We start from the raw sequence: 21,105 nt of genomic DNA on the forward strand, positions 1-21,105 counted from the left end.
ACGAGAGAGAACATGAGAGAGAACATCCCAACTAAAACTTCGAAGGATTACACAACGGGAGATCGTGGCGACGACATGAGGGAGTGGACAAGGCAACGAGGAGCTCGAAGGGGCAAGTTCTACAACGATCGACCAACAGGGGTTAACCAAAAACCAATCACTTCGTTTATGTTTTTCAATTTTCCAGAAATCTGGGGTATATCGAACTTATGGCGGTTATTCAAAAAGTTTGGAAATGTATCCGACATTTACATGGCCAGGAGGAGGCTAAAGAATGGTCATCGCTTTGGGTTTGTAAGATTCGAAGAGGTAAAAGATGCTGAGAACCTCCTTAACCAACTAAATCGTGTTCAAATACTTGGGTGGGGTCTGAAGGTGTTAAAAGCATATGATACGGTTCAAAACAATACAAGGAGGAATAAGGATATTCATAACATCATTCATAACAAACTGGGGAACAGTAGATTCTTCCAACGGTCAGCTGAATCCTTTGAGGATCATAAGGTGAAGAGCAGCGAAGTTATATGGAAGATGAATGTATCAAAATCTCATAAGAATGGTAATAATAATGATGAACTAGTGAATGAAAATACACAGGCTTTTTCACCGGTAAGTAATGAACAACCGAAGAAGGCAAATCCTACCCCAACAGAGGCAATCCACACAAAAAGACCCAACCATGCATACGTGAGAAAGGCTCAACCTGAAGTAACTGAAAAGAGACATGAGGAAGAAAAGAAACATGAAGAAAAAAAGGATAGCAACAATAATAAGAATAAAAATCATGAGGAATAGTTTATGCCAGAGATCTATAGGCAAGTATTTTTAGATGATGAAGAAAGTAATAGCAATATCCTGAATAAATCTATCATTGGTGAGGTGAAAAATTACAAGATTCTTGATCAAATTAAAAAGCTTTGTGAAGATGAGGGGTTGTCAAATTGTTGCATAAAGTATTTAGGTAACCTTAAGGTCATTATTGTTCTTGATTCAACTGTGACTGTTAATAACATTCTAACCAATGAACATCATGGTACTAAGCGATGGCTAAATGACATTAGACGATAGGATAACTCTAATCTTCCAAAGGGGAGAGTATCATGGCTTAATGTGTTTGTGTAACAACCCAAACCATCCAACGACAAAACCACGTGAAAACAGCAAAATAAAAAAAAAATTCCTGAACAGCATGTTGCGCGGCGCGCCATATAGGCCGCGCGGCGCGCCAAAGTGGACTGTCCAAAAAGTTCTTAAATGCGAAAATGTTTGACTAGTTCCCGACGTATTTAGACAAAACGCTTTTAACCGCATGTTCAATATATGAAAACTAGCGCGTTCCATTAATAAAATTTAGTTTACGAAGCGGGGCCCACATTGACCCAAATTACCCTTTAAGTATCAAAATACAATTTTCGACCATAAGACTTTTAATACAAACCAAAGCCGAGCATGGCGATTTGGGGATACGCTACCCAATCCTAATAAATCCAAAAGCAAGCCTTCTACGCAAACTATGAAAGTCCTCTAATCCTCGCGCTTACCCGAGCCACCATCCGCATGCAATCTATAAAAAGAGTCAACAACGAGAGGGTAAGCTAACGCTTAGTGAATGATAATATACTACATACATATATATGTATAAAATGAATACGCCACACAAATATCAAATACCGCATACCGAACAACCAAGCATAAAGGCAAGCTAGTCTAGGCGTACCGTACAAACACTAAGCACGAGCTAAGATCAATTCGGCCTCCTTCTTCACCAAAACCCTAAATCTCTCTCTAAAATCTCTCTCTCTCTCTCTAAAATAGTTTGAGAGTGATGAATGGATGTGAAAATGATCCAAAACTGATCCAAACCAGCTAATATGGCTCACAAATCCGGCCCCAAGTGAAATTACTCAATTGCCCTTCATTTAAAACAATTAAAAGAAGAAGAGAGCTGTCTGCGTGATTTGGCGCGGCGCGCCCCTGACCCGCGCGGCGCGCAAGTAGCCAGTTTCAGATTCTTTTACCTTTTTAATTACATAACAATATTCAACGAAGCCCGTTCTCGAATGTCATAAGTACACAAGTATACAAGATAAATATTCGGGTCTTACAACTCTCCCCCACTTAAACTCGATCACGTCCTCGTGATTCTCGTCACTTAACCAAATGGACCCCACTCAACGGTCCTCAACATACGTCCCAATCCGACTTTCCTAAGCAATTTCTCCCAACGAATTGCCTACAACAACTAAAATCGTCACCCACGATTTTCACAAATCCACAATCCGAGCACTAAAACTATGCTCCTTCCCTAACATCGAGAAAAACTCAACTAATCTCGTACCGAGATATCAATCCCTTAGCGTACTATTACAGAGTATAACACCAAAAGCAACAAGGTCTCAACCTAAGGTCAACAACCCGAAACGATGAAGTCCGAACCAAACGAACCCTTACGGATTACACCAATCACTAAACATCCCTTGTAGTGCGCCATACGACCAATACGCAACTACCGTAACATCATAATCCAACGGCTAGAACCGATAGCGCCCAAAACGACTATGGAAACGCAAAACCCAAGGTGTACGAAATCAACCATCGTCACACCCGTAACAAACATGTGAGCGAAACACGGCTATCGCCTCACTAATCCCACAACATGGTCCTCACGACCCCACCATCGACGTATAAAACGATCGATAGTTCCCGCAACATGGTCCTTACGACCCTACCATTGGTGTATCAAACAACCAATAGATCACACGACACGAAGGCTGGCCGAAAACACACTCGCCCTAGTGAATTCGAACTACACGCGACTCACTACCTTCACCACAACAACAATCGGGAATGGCCGAACTACACGCGCCATAGTGAATCCGAACTACACGAGAGTCACTATCCCGGAGGAATGACCGAACTACACGAGTCATTTGTGAATCCGAACTACACGAGACTCACTCCTCAATACAATGACCGAAACCACACGAGTCATTTGTGAATCCGAACTACACGAGATTCACTTTCACAATACAATGACCGAAACCACATGAGTCATTTGTGAATCCGAACACGAGATTCACTTCCACAACATCGAGGTTGGCCGAACTACACGAGCCTTAGTAATCCGAAACCACACGAGATTACTACCTCAATAAGATGACCGAACTACACGAGTCACCATGAATCCGAACTACACGAGATTCATTTAGTTAAGATGACCGAAACCACACGCGTCATCGTGAATCCGAAACCACACGCGATTCACAATCTCAACATAGGAATGGTACTCGCATTTCCCACCGGTACTCGCATTTCCCGATAGTGTTACACCATAACGACATAACACTACTCCCTTGATGAAGTCAGCGGACCCCGAAGGTCATACTCCACCAATCTCAACACCGGATGAAGTCAGCGGACCCGAAGATCATGCTTCACCGATATAACACCACGCTCATGATGAAGTCAGCGGACCCCGAAAGTCATGCTCCACCAATCACGTATTCCCATGATGAAGTCAGCGGACCCTAAAGATCATGCTTCATCAAACAACCATACCATAATCGAGCAAGAACCACCTATACCAAACATAGGTACCAAACAATAATTTTCCACAAGAGAACCCGACACACACCTCCCTTAACCGGAGGATTTCACCTTGCTCGCCAAACACGTCCATTATCTCTCAACGAGATTTACCACGTTACCACCTCGGTGATGATTCAAATCCAAACCATAAGTACAATTTATCCGAAATTGTACTCTACCACAAATCGACCCAACCAGGTCTCGACAACATTTTCCAGATCTACCAATAGCATCATCCGAAATCTCACACTAAAACTTCCTCGTGCGGGAGTGTAACTCCCCCACTTAGAACCACGTTCCATATCCACAACTCGTACAACCGCACAATGCTACCACAGGTAGACTTTACCAACAATTGGGCTCACACGACCCATTACCACATCTTGCTCCAACCTTGAGCACACGAAGGATTTTAACCAACCCTTAAACACTTTGTACGAAAAGTGTACCGCAACACAATCGGAGTCGAACACCACGCTAGTAGGTATAAAAGAGGCACCTAATGTCGCGCACTCGATCTCAAGGGTTCCAACCAACCGACGAACCTCATGATTCGTCACTTCAACATCAAAGCGAACACGCGCTTAACAACTAAACACCAAAACCATTTCCGTGGCTTGGTAGAAACGTTTCCCAAATACTAAGGAATGCTTGGTTGCACCAAGTCTTACGCCCTTCGCCCGTCAATCAATCATCAACATAGGGTACTTCCATTAGGAACGTCACCCATAGCATAACATGCACAACAAAGGCACGCAACTCAAACTCAAACGGCATTTAATAAATAATCAAAAGACATATTTATCAAAATTAAACGTACCTTAACGTCTCCTGGCCGCACCCGTCCCCGCTAACTTGGGACATTTCGACTTACGATGTCCTTCTTTTTGGCAATTGAAGCACACCATACCATCACCCTTTGGTACCGAACATTCTCAAGACTTGTGACCCCTCACGCCACAATTGTAACATCTAGCTGCACTAGAATCCGACACACCCGCTCGCGTACCACCGTGCTCACACTCGGACCCTTAGCCCTCTTACTCGGAGCACCATAAGAAACGACCCTTCGCTCACTTGAAGGTTCACCCTTTTTCGATCGTGAATACGACTCGAAACCTCTAGCCAAGTCGAATAATTCCGAAAACGATTTCGCTTGACCCCGGCTAATTTTACTTTTCAAGTCATCATTCAAGGTCCGATAGAAATCTCCCATCAACAAACGATCATTCCCCAAATACTCCGGACAAAAACGAGCCTTCGCCATAAAGGTCATCTTGAGAGTACTCAAATCCATAGATCCTTGTCGCAAATTTCGCAACTCATTACGCAATTCCCACAAATCGGCCGAAGTCCGGAACTCCTCGAAGAATTCCTCCTTAAAGTCATCCCACGATAAAGCCATAAACGTCTCGCCACCGACAAGATCAATCTTACCATCCAACCAATCCCTTGCCCTACCCCGCAACAAACTCGTAGCGAGTCTCGTCTTTCTCTCGGGAGGGCAATCAATAGTACGGAAACACCCTTCGACGTCCGAAATCCAAGTTGTGCTTACCAAAGGATCCGGCTTTCCGTCATACATCGGGGGTTTAGTCCTCATGAAGCTCTTAAGATAACGCTCCATTTCACCACTACTTTGAAGTTCGGAATACCTTCTTTCCATTCTTTCTTTTAACGCACCCATTTGCTCCGCAACGGCGGCCACAAACCTAGTGTTAAACTCCGCGTCATTCGCCTCGGTCTCGTTTCGCGTCGTCATTCTAAAGAATGCAAAACGATTAGTCCACGAACGTGTAAAACCGTACGCACGACACAGCCCCATCTTGCTAAACACTCATCGTACATCACTTGTTAGACACGATTTGCACCCGTAATAAGGTTTGCAAGTTCTTATGACGCACACATGCCGCATCGACTCGTTAGTACAACGACCTTCTCGCTCGATGATATACACAAACACAACCAAAATTCTACGTACAAACACATGCGAGAATTATTATCACAACACAACAACATATTAATAATATCCGCATTACTAATATAAACGTTAGTCAACCTATAGCCAAGGCACTAACCAAACCCATTCCGACCCGTAATCCTACAAGTCCCGCAACAATTTAAGCACACACAAGTCTAAGTCTAGGCACCTATCTCAAGTCACCTAAATCCCTTAGACCATGCTCTGATACCACTTGTAACAACCCAAACCATCCAACGACAAAACCACGTGAAAACAGCAAAATAAAAAAAAAAATTCCTGAACAGCATGTTGCGCGGCGCGCCATATAGGCCGCGCGGCGCGCCAAAGTGGACTGTCCAAAAAGTTCTTAAATGCAAAAATGTTTGACTAGTTCCCGACGTATTTAGACAAAACGCTTTTAACCGCATGTTCAATATATGAAAACTAGCGCGTTCCATTAATAAAATTTAGTTTACGAAGCGGGGCCCACATTGACCCAAATTACCCTTTAAGTATCAAAATACAATTTTCGACCATAAGACTTTTAATACAAAACAAAGCCGAGCATGGCGATTTGGGGATACGCTACCCAATCCTAATAAATCCAAAAGCAAGCCTTCTACGCAAACTATGCAAGTCCTCTAATCCTCGCGCTTACCCGAGCCACCATCCGCATGCAATCTATAAAAAGAGTCAACAACGAGAGGGTAAGCTAACGCTTAGTGAATGATAATATACTACATACATATATATGTATAAAATGAATACGCCACACAAATATCAAATACCGCATACCGAACAACCAAGCATAAAGGCAAGCTAGTCTAGGCGTACCGTACAAACACTAAGCACGAGCTAAGATCAATTCGGCCTCCTTCTTCACCAAAACCCTAAATCTCTCTCTAGAATCTCTCTCTCTCTCTAAAATAGTTTGAGAGTGATGAATGGATGTGAAAATGATCCAAAACAGATCCAAACCAGCTAATATGGCTCACAAATCCGGCCCCAAGTGAAATTACTCAATTGCCCTTCATTTAAAACAATTAAAAGAAGAAGAGAGCTGTCTGCGTGATTTGGCGTGGCGCGCCCCTGACCCGCGCGGCGCGCAAGTTGCCAGTTTCAGATTCTTTTACCTTTTTAATTACATAACAATATTCAACGAAGCCCGTTCTCGAATGTCATAAGTACACAAGTATACAAGATAAATATTCAGGTCTTACAGTTTGGAGTTCCAGTGACTAGTTGGTGTTAAAAGACTTTCAGGAAGATTGGTAATTGTTGGGGAAGAGTGATTGATATGGAGAATTGCAGTCTGGATGGTGACCAAAATCTTACCTTTGGAAGAGTTCTTGTCAATCTTAATGAAACAGATGTAGGGTTGATTAATGATAAGGTGATGGTATCAAAAGGACATAATACTTTTTTCATTCAAGTCACTGAAGAAATCAAAGACATAATTCAGATTGATCTTGACGAGGATGAAGATGACGATGTATCTGAACATTAACCTAATTCGCCGTATAATTCTGATGAAGACAATGATATGGATGAAGATGTGGATAATTATCCAGAATCCAGTGACTCTCCGGTTAAGTCTAGGTCATCGGAAAACTCTACTGGATCCAGAAAGGTAGAAGCTGAACAATTTGTCTCGGGTAGCTTCAACGAGTGTGAAAGTTCCAAGATTGTGGGTGGCGATAATCAATGCCAAGATGATTCTGCTTCTAGGGTTGCTGACAGTATTGGATGCTCCTAAAAGAATACAATCATTAAAGATGGCACAAATATTGAGTGGCCCAACGTTCATGACGGTTCATCTGGTAGGGTTAAACCAATCAGTAATACCCACTTGTTTCTCCAAAAACTGTCTCTGATGGGCTTGCTGACCCAATGGGCCTGGAGAAACCAAAAGATAGCTCTCCTTTTATTTTCTCTGTGTTCTATATTAATGGGCAAGCCCAACGTGTTGTTGTTGAGCCCAAGTGTAATAATGAAGGTTTTAAATGGGCTAACCCAAGCTCTTCAGTCCAAATTGAGAAAAAAGATTTCGTGATAAAAAACATTGAAGAAAAGGTCGATGCTTTCAAGAAGTCAATTGGGGATTCAGGAGCTTGCAAAAACAGGGTTAAATATTCAATCAAGAACACCAGTACCCAGTCTCAATCTTTGAATACCTGGAACAGAATCCGTAATTGGAAGAAATCTTCACGTATTATTAAGGCAAAGGATGCGGCTAGAAAAAACGCAACATATATGAACCTCGTATCACAGGTAACAAACGATCCTATATCCCATCTGTTGAAGAATTGGTTGTATCGAGCACTAGGAGATTAAAATCCAAAGAAATTGTTGTTTGCGAACATTCGAATTCTAGTGTAAATTTAGGAGATTATGTTAAGTTACTAGGATTTAATGATGAACATGAATGTTGAAGACGGTTCTTGTGTGCTATCTAAGTAGATTTTAAATGAAGATACTTACAGTTAATATTCATGGGTTTAAAAAAGAAGGGAAAGTTCCGTGGTTCAAAAGTATGGTTGCTAATTCAAATCCGGTTATATCAGTCATTCAGGAAACAAAGTGGTCACGTGTTAATGATCGAGGCCTTGGTAATTTATGGGGGTCTGATAATTTCGGGTATGCAGTTAAAAATTCTCAGGGAAAATCAGGAGGGTTACTAACGATTTGGGATGCTGGCACATTCTCGGTTACTCAAGCATATGAAGGTGAGTTTTTTATTGCGGTTAAAGGTATACTTTCCGAATACAATCAAGAAATTGTTGTGGTAAATGTTTACGGCCCACATGGTGATCAAAAAAAAGAAAAGGTTTTGGGCTGAGCTCGATGAATTTGTGAAGATGGGGAATGTTAAATGGGTAGTTTGTGGGGATTTCAATGAGGTTAGAAGTATGGAAGAAAGGCAAAATACAAACTTTATTACGAGAAGAGCATCATTGTTCAATGAATTCATAACAAACAACGATCTTGTTGAGATTCCATTGGTTGGTAGTGTGACGTCCCGTACAAAACCATCGTGTACGATTCGTCAACAACAGGATCTTTACACGGTCAAGTACTACATGCTGTTTGAAAACCAGTTTGCATTCATTAAAAAGATAGCGTTTACAAAAGATAACGTGACGCAAAGATCGTTACAAAGTCATTATTTGAAAATAACATAAGTTACGAATGCAAGATAAAAGTTCCATGATTGAGACATCTCTAAGTAATGCAGCGGAAATCTAACACAACAGGTCCATAACAGCAAGTCTAAAACACCAAGATAGCAAGTCTAACAGCGGAAGCAACATCGTCTAAGCACCTGAGAAATACACGCTTAAAGTAATGTACCTGAGAAATACACGCTATAGTTTGTAAACAGTAAAGTAATGTAGACCACGAGTTATCGTATTTAAAACAGTATGAAAAGTATATGCTTATCTGTGGGCACCCGGTAACTAACTTAACGTAATAATAATACCCCCTAAAAGTACACTGGAGAGTGCGTATGTCCTCGAAGTATCAAACACCCGTTAAATGCTAGCGCGACTAGCCCGAGTGGGGATGTCAAACCCTATTGATCCATATCTAATATTCGTGTTCACCGGTTCAAAACCGATGATTAAACGTTACCGTGCTAAGGGGAAAGTTTATGTCGCTATATAACACACACATATGTAAAGTTTAATTTCTCATGTCAAGTAAGTAAAACGTAAAAAGCACATGTATTCTCAGTCTCAAAAATAGTATAAGTAAAAAGGGAAGCTATAACTCACAGTGAATAAGCAGTAAAAGTTGATATGAAACGTATGCAGGTAGTAAGTCGGTCCAAAAGGTCGTCAACCTAATTCAAAGGTCACTAGGTCAGTATGTTGTCCCAATAGGTTAAAAGTGAATAAATTAAGTTTAAGTATCATCATCATCATCATTCATCATCATAAAAGCTAACTAAGTTTGACAAGAATAGAGATCGAAACAATAGGCTGACTTCGGTCAGCTACTACGACCTCTATACAAAACGAAAATACGCGTAGTCAGTGGCTATGGCTCTGTATATGAGTCCTCTAACCTCTGACCAATTTTCAAAACCTAACTCGTCTTCGTTTGACCGTGGCGACGGTTTAAGTGCGAGTAGGTCAGAAATTTCAGCACAACGTTACAACGCGTAGTGACTTTCAGAGGGCTATAAATCCTAAACCGTATATCGGATTAAGATGAGGCCTAAACGAAAAGTCATCTAATCGAAACGAACTAACTGAAAATCAATTTTCCAGAAGTCCAGGAATCTGATCAGATCCCGAAAAACAGTAAACAAGTGCTCCGGTGGAGTTCTTGGTGCTTGATGCTCATCACGGTTCTCATCCTTGATGCTTGTAGCTTCAAGTGTACAACTCATTGATGGGTTAGCATCACCTTGTACTATCAACACACAATATGTTAAAACCAAGTAAGAACACAACTCATTTAAGAGTCTTAGATGGATGATGAACCAAGGTTACATCATATCCTTAGTCTTAACACAATTACAAGTTCTATTTACAATGAAAGCTACAAACTTTACTTCAATCAAACAAGTATGAACATAATCTAAATCAAATAAAGTGATGGAACCCTAAGCTAGAGAGCTTGGATCCTTTTCACACAAGTTATAAGATTACAAAGCTAGAAAGCTTGAACCTTTACAAGATTAATGAGACCATAAGCTATAAAGCTAAGATCTTTAACAAAATAATGAAAGTAATGAGACCATAAGCTAAAAAGCTAAGATCTTTAACATAATAATGAGACCCTAAGCTAAAAAGCTTGGATCTTTAGTGTTCTTGAAGATCTTGAAGCATAAAGCTTATATATTTAAGATACATGAAGATTACAAACACAAGTTTGAATCTTTATGAAAAAATAACAAGATTAAAGCTAAAAGATTTAGATCTACAAAGTAGGTGAAGATTCAAAGCTAGAAAGCTTGAATCTTCCATGTTCTTGAAGGATTCAAATCCATGTTTGAATCTACAAGATGTAATCAAGATCAAAAGCTAAAAAGCTAGACCCATGATTATGATGATGAATTCGTGAGAGAGAGAGGAAGAAGAAGAAGAAAAATCAATACTTACACTTTTTAGAGAGAGAAAGAACTAGAGAAAGAATTTGAGAGTAAGTGTGTGTAAATTACAAATGAAAGCAAGTGTAAAATGGATTGAATAAGACTTGTATTTATAGGTGGTGAGGTGAGGGAGGGGGTGTGGTGGCCGTGGGTTATATGGGGGGGACAAGGGGACAACTTTTTGCTTTTTGGTTAATGGTTGTCTAAAGTTGGTGCTTATGTTAGGATCTCATGCAACATTAAGGATAATATTTGACAAAAATGCTAGTATGTTCCCTCTAATAAATGGGCATTTGTCTTACATATTAATGGGTCACTAGTTACTTATAATTGGGCTAATTAAATAGTCCACTAACTAGTGTAGGGTGGGCTAAGGTCCAACAAGGTAGAAAGTCCAACAAGACTAACTAGTGTGCTCTAGTATATTACCAAGCGTAATTAAGCATCCAAAAACCCAAGTAATTGTTATTATAAAATAACAATTAGTATTTCGTAGTCATAATATTCCGATTACGACAAATGTTAAACGTGTACGCAGTACGCAGTTCGTTAAAAACGTCAAGTAACACTAACAGTCATAAAGGCTTCCGAGGGTTAAGTTAAGTATCCTACGTACTTAATGATACATTTTAACATATAAACGAAAGTAATCAACATGTAGGGAGTCCCCAGAGTATAATATAGCTCAGTACGCACAAATACGCAGTTTCGCAGAAAGCACAAAGCACAAAAGTAAGTCGAAAAAGTCAGGTCGTTACAGGTAGAAGGTTCACTCGCATTAGTGATGATGGTTGTCGCTTTAGTAAACTAGATCGTTTTCTAGTTTCGAACGCTTTTGCTCTTCATTGGGATGACTTATCGGTTATCCCAATTGACAGAAAACTTTCGGATCACTCATACTCCTTAGAAACGGCCAAGAGGACTTCGGACCTAAGCCGAATAGAGTTTTTGATTCATGGTTAGAAGAAAAAGGGCGAATGAAATTATTTCAAAAGCTTGGCATGCTCCGGTCTCGAGTCATATGTACGACTCTATTTTTCGCTTCAAATTAAAGAATGTAAAAGAGAGTTTGAAAAACTGGAGCAAACAATCGATTGGGAAATTAGATGAGGATATTAGATTACTTGGGGAATCTAGCCGAAAATGGGAAATACAAGCTGAAAGTAGACATCTTACGGAGAACGAACGTGTTGAATGGTTGGAGGTTAGGAATAAATGGTTGAAAAGGGAGCAAGAAAAAAGAAGTATGCTTAAACAAGCTAGGATCAAATGGGCGGTCAAAGGGGACGAGAATTCTAAATTTTTTCACTCGGTGATAAATCGAAGGAACAACAAAAACAACATTAGAGGTCTTCACATCAACGGATTATGGAATGAAAAGCCGATGGAAATAAAAGAAGAAGTGCACAGGTACTTTAAAACTTTTTACGAAGAGCATAATACTAATATGTTTCGATTTGCAGGTTTCGAAACCAGAAAGATTTCTGATACAGATGCTTTGAACATAGAAGCTCCATTTACAGAAGATGAGGTTTGGAATGCGATAAAAAATTGTGATTCGTCCAAAGCACCCGGACCCGGCGAGTTTAATTTTAAGTTTTATAAATCTTATTAGTGGCTTATAAAAGACGATCTCATGATGGCTATTCATTGGTTTTGGGAAAAGTGTGAAATCTCCTCGGGGTGCAATGCTTCTTTTATTACTTTAGTCCCGAAAAAGAATGACCCGATTTGTTTAAAAGATTACTGACCAATAAGTCTCATTGGGAGCTATTATAAGATCGTTGCAAAAATTCTTTCTATTAGGCTTCGGGGGGTAATAGATAATCTTATCGGGGTTGAGCAAAGTGCATTTGTTAAAGGAAAGTCCATTCTCGATAGCATTCTCATTGGAAATGAATTAGTCGATGATGTCAAACGTAGATCAGCAAAGTGTTGTATTTTCAAAGCGGATTTTGAAAAAGCTTTTGATAGTGTGAATTGGGAATTTTTACTTGAGGTTATGGGTAGTATGGGCTTCGGGATTCAATGGCGTAGGTGGATGGAAACTTGCTTACGATCGGCATCAATCTCGATTTTGGTTGACGGATCGCCTACAAAAGAATTCAACCTTCAAAGGGGCATCTGACAAGGTGATCCTTTATCTCCTTATTTATTTATTATTGCTAGCGAAGGTTTAAATATTTTAGCTAATATTGCAATAAGGAATGGATTACTTAGGGGTGTTGATGTTGGTAACGATAAGATTAAGATTTCTCACTTACAATTTGCGGACGTCACAATTTTTTTTGGTGATTGGAGTAGGAAAAACGTAAGTTACATCCTTAAAACTCTATCATGCTTTGAAAAAGTCTCGGGTTTAAAAGTTAACATGTCGAAAAGTCAACTTTATGGTGTTGGGGTTCCTTACTCTGATGTTGAAATGCTTGCGAGTAGATTTGGGTGTAGTGCAGGGAAGCTACCCTTCATGTATTTAGGTATGCCAATTGGCCAAAAAGTTCATAAAAAAGAATCATGGAACAAGGTTATAGAAAAATTCGGGAAAAGATTGTCGGGTTGGAAAGCTAAAACAATGTCGTTTGGTGATCGGTTAACCCTTATTAAATCGGTTCTTAGTAGCTTGCCCTTGTACTTCTTCTCGTTGTTTCGAGCTCCCTCCGGCATCATCAATCTCCTCGAGAATAAACGTCGTAAGTTTTTTTGGGGTGGGGCGGGGGATAATTCAAAACTTTCTTGGGTTAAATGGGATAATATTCTTCGTACTTATCGGGAGGGTGGGTTAAATATTGGCTCTTTAAAATAAAAAAAATTGGGCGCTTTTGGGGAAATGGTGGTGGCGCTTTAGGGTTGAAAATAACTCTCTTTGGGTAAAAGTAATACAAAGTATCTACGGGAAAGGGGGGTTGGGATCCTATAATTCTAACGTCTCTTTGTTAAAAAGTTCGACAGTGTGGAGCAATATAATAAAGGTTGGAACCGATCTATCCAAGATTGGGCTGAACATCGAATCGTTTTTTTGAAAGAAAGGTGGGTGATGGGCGAGATTTACTATTTTGGGAAGATATTTGGATTGAAGATTTCCGGTTAAAAGACAAGTTTCCAAGATTATTTCGGTTGGAAAACATCTGTTCGGCATCAGTCAGGGACCGAGTTAAATTCATCGATAATAATTGGCATTTCAGGTGGAATTGGTCACGGGAATTATCAGGAAGGTTACACGGTGAGCTTTCTAATTTGATGGACGTCATTGATCAAAAAGGTACTTTAGGTGAAGGCGTTAGCTCATGAGTTTTCAATTTATGCGGTAAAAGTGTATATAACGAAGGAAGTTTCAAAACAAATTGACGAGCGCATTCTTGGAGGTAATACGGATCTCGAAACTCTTTGAAACAAACTCTTGCCTCAAAAAATTGCAATTTTTGTTTGGAGGGCTTTGAGAAACAGATTACCGACAAGATGTGAACTCGACAAACGGGGCGTTGAACTTGAATCCTTACTTTGTCCTATGTGTAAGGCATCGAAAGAAACAGTGGAGCATAGCCTCATTTCGTGTAAGGCAGCAACAGACATTTGGGAGGGGATTTTTAAATGGTGGAACGCGTCTATGTCAACTGATGCAAAAGTTGAAAACTCATTCCATGGTATTGGCATTGGCGGGTTATCCGGGATGAACAAAATCATTTGGCAAGCGATTGAATGGGTAACGGGGTACCTAATTTGGAAGAATAGGAACGAAAGAGTCTTCAATAACGAGTGTTGGTCGGCTCCAAAAGTCGTTAGCGAGATACAACTCAAAACCTTTGAGTGGATTAGTAATCGTGCAAACTTCAAATTCTGTGATTGGCTTCAATGGCTTTCGCATCCTCAATCATTGATCTTTCCAAGAACGAACAATATCGACCCGGGTTGAAGATTCAAAGCTTCTGTTGCTTTCGTTGGCAGCCATGTTGTTCTCTTTTGTGTCATTATGTGCATATTCTTGTTGTAATGTTGTGTATTGTGTGGAAGTTTTCCCACAAACTTTGTAAATATTCTTTCACATATATATATATATATATATATATATATATATATATATATATATATATATATATATATATATATATATATATTGCTTTTCAAAAAAAAAAAACTTAAATTTAGATATTCTTCGAAAATAAAGTATAACCATAACCATATCTTAATTATGAAAAATTTATTATATGTTTCCGGTGCCCACCACATGATGGTTTGTGACACGTGAATATATACGAGCCTTTTATAAACAGAGTTGAAGAAGAATGATAGATATTTTATGATGATTGAGATTGAGCTGTAACGTAAAAAATAGTCCACCAATAGTGTGTGAGATATTGGAACCATCATTAAACGAGTTACATGTGAGGTTGGCCACTTGGCCTCCGTGATAGATAAAGGCCATTTTTACAAACAATATACTCCGTATAACCGTCACAAATGATTAGATTCTATAACCTAGATTATATGATATGATGATGTTTATTAGTATACTAGTACTACTATGAGGATTTTAGCTACCAAAATTTCAGCTGTAATCATCTCCCCTTACCAAATGAAAAAATATTACATATGAACCACCCTTTTTCCACTTTGCTATTTGCATAGTATTGTAGTCTTCATTTGGGGGGTAATGTCATTATGAAAATGACACATCATTCTTTCTATAACAAAACAACGGGCCACACGCTTCACAGCTGGTACCTTCGCATGCAAAACATAGTACTATGAGAAGTTAGTTAGTACACGTGGAAGCTAGGGATGGTTGATGGTAAAAGATTAACAGGTGACGGATGAAACGGAGAGAGGGTAACGGAAGTTGTTGGCATATTGAAAGGAGATGGTATGGCCGTTAATAAGAGGATTGCCGTTATTGACAAGGCAGTCATCGTAACGGAGACGTTTAAAGACACGAGGGTTGATGAGTCTGGCGGAACTGAACCAGCCACAGCTGAGGTGGATGCCAGAGATGTCACAACCGGTGGTGCAAACGTTCATGATTTCGACGGTGTAAGTGGGAATGCCACTTGGGAGGGGATCAGTGGGACCCTGGTTAATGACAATGTCGGATTTTGAGCATTTGTCCCCCCATATTCGATTTGGTTCCACTACTGATTCAGCTGCTGTTGCTGTACATAGTAAATGCAAACAAAATAAGAGAGAGAAAACAGACATGATAAAGAAAGCTTTTATTACTTTTCCTTACATCTAAATAGTAAAATTAGAGAAAGTCAAAACATTTTTCTTTACAGCAGAATAATTTTTCACGTTTTCTGCTTTTGTCTATGGGTATTTTTGATGGATTCTCAACTTGTATATTCTAAGTTTTTGAGTTTTTTCCAAGCCACTAATAAGTTATTACTTAGCCTATTTTAAAATAAGTGTTTCATTTATATCTAACATGTAATTTTTGGTGAAATAAAAAAAATTATACTTTTAAGATAAAAAAAAATGTACAGAGTAGTAATTTTTACCATTTTTGACAAACTTTTCTGAAAAAGTAAGAATATCGATAGAATGATAATCTATTTCGGATATGGACAACTTATTAGGTAACAAACAAAATAAAAATGTAGACATTTATGTTAAGATGAAGAACTAATAAGAAAATAAAGGATATGGTTTCTTTCATAACTTCCATCATACTTTGTTGGCATTTGGTGTTACTAACTGAACTTTTTCTATTAAGAGTTTTATACTTGTATAACCACTAGGAACTTTGTCTAAATTTTACTACGAAATCAACATAACGAAATATAAAAATGCACCATAGCTGTAGAACAAATGACTGAAGAAAAGCTCACCGTTCCTTATCTCTTTCTTTAAATGTTCTTTTAAACAACCAAATATCATTAAATGGTAGTTACAAAATATCGACGAATTTGATTATTGTATTGTACGAATTTGAATTGTTATTTTATTAAAATTAAATTTAAATTAAATTAGTTATCAAGAAATGAATACAAATAATACAACCAACAAGAAGGACAAAGCAAACTTTTTTCAACGTTGTAAAACATCCAAATCAATCAGAAAACGATTAGTCATTACTGATTAAACTTTTTAACATTTCCGATAAACGAGATGTGTAGATGTAGATGCCCCGCTAGGTAACATGCGCAGAATACTAATGCGACCTTTCACAAAAATATGCATATTTCGATGCAAATGCAAAATCCTAAAACTGGTTCAATGAAGCTACAACCAGTCTACATCTAGCTTCTAAGTTGGGTACCTAAATTTCAATTAATGGGATTGGTTTACATTAACTATATTTCTGTCACATAAAAATGTACAAACCTAACTTTACACATTACAATCATAGCATAATTATTCAAAAACATTCGCATCAAGTTTTAGTACTTTTTGAAATATCAAACTAATAATTCACTGACTATATATATATATATATATATATATATATATATATATATATATATATATATATATATATATATATATATATATATATATATATATATATATATATATAGAACTCTTAAGTCACATCAAGTTCTGTACTATATCATATGGTATCAAGAAAGGAACAAATGACTAATTAAGGCTATATTAACCAACCAACAAGAATTTAAATACGAGGCCCACTGAATTTAGGTGAACACTTTTTTCTAGAATTTAAAGAATAGAGAAAGCATAAATATAGCAAGAAATAGTACTCCGTATATATGTAACTTAAATATTTGTGGTCTGGAATATTTCATACGGTGTATTTTATTACGGTAAAAGGAAAGTTTTTTTTGCCAAAATTGTCTCCACATCTGTTTTTTTTACACATATGAAGAGTTAAAAGTATTAAACTACCAATAATTTAAACAATGAACCTAGTTGCATCAGTTAATTGTAGTATAATTTTATAAGTAGATAAGTAGAAGGTTCTTTTTTTCTAATTTCAAATTCATCAACAGTACTAAAAATATTTTGGAAAGAAACCAACAATAGAAAAACTATGATTCCATAGCTTTTAATAAGAGTATGTATCTAGAATGATATGATTATGTTAAGATTTGTTAAAGATCTCAGAGAATAAACCATACGGTTTTGCATGGTGGTGGTGGTTATTACATGGGGGACCAAAAGAGTATAAAGGTACCAGCTAGCATGTAAAAGAATTGACCAGTGGAATGAAACATACGCCACCACCACCATCAATACACCAGAAACAGTACTTCACCACCAACATATATATGACCAAAAACGTTCTGTCTCATTTTACCAGCGCGTGCAGTGCAGTGTTGCAGCAATTAAGCACAAAAACTAACTCCGGAGAAGACGGACACACCAGACGGACACACCGTTGATGCATACAACAGTTACCAAATTTTAATTCGCTCACATCATATCAACACCATTTCAGATACTTTAGGTTGTTATATTATTTCTATAGTTGTGACTATTATTGTCACATTTGGTACAATAATATTTAAATGTTATATATTATATGTGATATATATGCATATATGATATGATGTAACTCATGACGATAGAAATTAAAGAACAAAATTCGAAAAGCATTTAATTGATGAATCTAGAGGTAAGTTTTATTGATGAGTTTACCATGATTTTGAAGCAGCTTGCGATGGGGACTAATATTTAACGAACTTGTGTAGGTTGTAGCAGCAGGATGCATTAAAACGCTACAAAATTGCCACGTACCTAATATTAACATCATAAAATGAAGTGTAAGTAACATTTTACAGTAACAGAATTCTAGCAGTTGTTCATTCAATGTAGAAGAAAAAATTACTATAACCTTGAGATGATTTAAAAAATTACTTACAAACACAATAATGAAGATTTTAAATGTGAACAATAATTTAATGAAAGATAGATGAAATATTAAACCGGAATTAATAAGTAAGTAATTGAGTTGGTTATTAGCACGTACACACCTGTAATGAACGCAACCACCACTAACATCAACGAACACGTGAACGTAATCAATGCGATTCGTATGAAACCATTAACGGAGATCAATGTCATCGGAATCTATTATTTCACCGGCCGGAATTGGTGATTTATCTCTAATCTGTAGCGTGATTTGGAGCAAAATTGCTAAAATCTGAAGACGAAATTGAGCTTCCGCTAAAGCTAAAAGCTGTTATATATACATAGCTGTAGAAAGATATTGTGTCGATCTTTGACTGTATAGATTATGGCGGACGTGTTGCTGTACTGTATAAACACGAGATTAATTTTATACTATTAATTAATAATTAATTAATTAACTAGTGCATAATGTAATACAAACACTGTTTATCTATAGGTGTATGCAATACAACTATACATCAAATCAATCAAATTCTGAGCAAGTAAATATATTCCACCGCCAAATCATGAAAGAAGTTTGACTAATGTATTATCAATTCGGTTATTGACTTTATTCAACATATATAGATAATGAAAAACACTTAATGAAGAAGCTAAAATAAGAGAGATGAAGTTTATTTATATTATTGTACGAAATTATTTACATCGATTGTAGAACCAGCACATTACGAAAAGAAAAGTTTTTCCGACCTAATTTCGCTGAAGAAACATAACTCCGATTATGATGAATTTTCACATTAAACGGATAATCAAACTTGTACTTAACTCTTTTTACAGCTCAAATAGTTTTAAATTTTGACAGAAAAACATAAAACTGTTATAAATGTATATATTCATATGAATCAATACACAGTTACTTCAGAATATAAGAGACAAAAATGGCAGAGAAGATCATTTTGAGCAAAATCGATGCAAAATTTGAGAGTTAAGATTCTGAACGAACCTTTGAATTTGCTTCTGTGAGAATAATCGGACGATTAAGATAGAAAGAGAGTGATGATAATCAGCTCCAATAAATGTGAATGTACGTATAGATATGAATGTAGAGGGAGAGATTTAGAGAGAGAGAGAGAGAGAGAGAGAGAAGGGAATTAGGGTTTTTGGAAAGAAAACCAGTCCACTTGTGGACGTGAGATTTTTATTCTCTATGTGTATATGCGAAAAATGCGAGGGGTGTGTTAGTGTTAAAATTAACCATGGTTAACTTGCACGTGGGAGATAACTGTGGTTAAAAAAAATACTATATTCACGTGCTTTCACGGAGCATGTAAACCCGAAATAGTCGAGTTTCGGGTCAAATCAACGTATTAATTTTGAGAAGTGAGAATGTCACATTAGTAAAAACAAATTGTTTTTGAAAGATAAAAATTTGGACAAGACGTTTTTAATTTTAGAATTAGAGTAATACTTTTACCATTAAATTGAACTAGTTGTGGCGCCCTCGCGATGCGGCGGAAGAACGTTAGCTAAATTCGATTATGAAAAGTAAAGAAAAAAATAGAAGCAAATGACATAAACTGAAATAGACAAAAAAAACTCAAAGTATAAAAAAATCAAATAATAACAATAACATAACAATAACAATTATATTAATAGTAGAAACATTAACGATTTGTAATAAATGAAAAGTTATGTGGTTGATTCTTAGTAAATGGAATGTTATGTGTTTGATTTCTAATAAACGTAAAGTTAAACCATAATAATAATAATGGTTGTGGTTGAATTACGGAAGATTGAAAGTTTGTTGTAAAATTAGAGAAACCATAAATTTCACTAATTATAAGGTTTTACCTTTTAGTATATACAGGGACGGAGCTTAGAGTAACCCGGATGGGGTATCCGCCCCATCTGGATTTAATGAATAAAAAAACTTTTACACTAATTTTTTTTTTTTTACAAGAAAAATAAGGTTTTTATTAGTGTTTACCCCCGCTGAAAATAAAAAAATATTAAATTTTCGCATCCGCCCCATCTGTCTTTGAGTTCAAGTTCCGCCACTGAATAATATAATTATGTGATCGATTTATAATGAATGGGAGGTTTTATGGTTAAATTATAAATTGTGAAAAGTTTGTGGTAAGTTTATAAAAATTATAAAGTTAACTATTGTAAAGGGTGTGGTTGAATTTAAAAAAAAAGTTTGTTGTAAGTTTGTGAGCTTTGTGAAGTTCACTATTCATTTTCTCTATGTCTTTTAAATATATAGAGGAAATAATAAGTTCACCATAACGTGATTTGAATATTTGTATTATTAAATTACTTATATGTTTACCAAAATTAATACGGAGTAGTAAATTTCATTATTCTTTATATTTAGCTTTCACACCTTCTCCTATTTGTATTTATATACAGACTCTTTCTATTTCTATAATTCATTGTTCTTTTTTGAGATGTTTTAAATTAATTGTTTATTTTTATAAATGAGAAAAAAATAATTTGATAAATTTCTTTTGTGCTTATACTTTATACATGTAAGACAAAAAATAGATAAAAAAATAAATGGTAAAACTTGAAATAAAACAAAAGAGTACATGTTACAATCATCTTTCCTTAAGCTGTATATCTTTCGTCTGGGGACAATAAATTTGAG

General features: G+C 37.0%; 2 protein-coding genes across 2 annotated transcripts; one reads left to right on the forward strand and one right to left on the reverse strand.

Moving 5' to 3' along the window:
* The first annotated feature begins 11,607 nt into the window (after positions 1-11,607).
* Positions 11,608-12,780, forward strand: LOC139858999 (uncharacterized). The gene is made up of 2 exons (XM_071847822.1): positions 11,608-12,183; positions 12,433-12,780. The coding sequence occupies exons 1-2, from the start codon at positions 11,608-11,610 to the stop codon at positions 12,778-12,780; spliced, it is 924 nt and encodes a 307-aa protein (XP_071703923.1).
* A 2,261-nt stretch (positions 12,781-15,041) lies between these two features.
* On the reverse strand, positions 15,042-19,563 carry LOC139858686 (protein TAPETUM DETERMINANT 1-like). Its single transcript, XM_071847519.1, has 4 exons — positions 19,459-19,563; positions 18,578-18,860; positions 18,243-18,341; positions 15,042-15,796 (listed from the first exon to the last, which is right to left on the reverse strand). The coding sequence occupies exons 2-4, from the start codon at positions 18,666-18,668 to the stop codon at positions 15,447-15,449; spliced, it is 540 nt and encodes a 179-aa protein (XP_071703620.1). The 5' UTR covers positions 18,669-18,860; positions 19,459-19,563; the 3' UTR covers positions 15,042-15,446.
* Positions 19,564-21,105: the final 1,542 nt, after the last annotated feature.

This window comes from Rutidosis leptorrhynchoides, chromosome 7, assembly GCF_046630445.1.
Source record: "Rutidosis leptorrhynchoides isolate AG116_Rl617_1_P2 chromosome 7, CSIRO_AGI_Rlap_v1, whole genome shotgun sequence".
NCBI lineage: Eukaryota > Viridiplantae > Streptophyta > Magnoliopsida > Asterales > Asteraceae > Rutidosis > Rutidosis leptorrhynchoides.

Excerpts from the sequence above, each read along its gene's own strand:
- LOC139858686 (XM_071847519.1), bottom strand. The coding sequence starts at position 18,668 with ATGACATTGATCTCCGTTAATGGTTTCATACGAATCGCATTGATTACG. Across the intron at positions 18,342-18,577 it reads GGTGGTTGCGTTCATTACAG|GTACGTGGCAATTTTGTAGC; the intron begins GTGTGTACGTGC and ends TGTTAATATTAG. Across the intron at positions 15,797-18,242 it reads CAAGCTGCTTCAAAATCATG|CAACAGCAGCTGAATCAGTA; the intron begins GTAAACTCATCA and ends TACTATGTACAG.
- LOC139858999 (XM_071847822.1), top strand. The coding sequence starts at position 11,608 with ATGGTTAGAAGAAAAAGGGCGAATGAAATTATTTCAAAAGCTTGGCAT. Across the intron at positions 12,184-12,432 it reads CTCCATTTACAGAAGATGAG|ATCGTTGCAAAAATTCTTTC; the intron begins GTTTGGAATGCG and ends AGCTATTATAAG.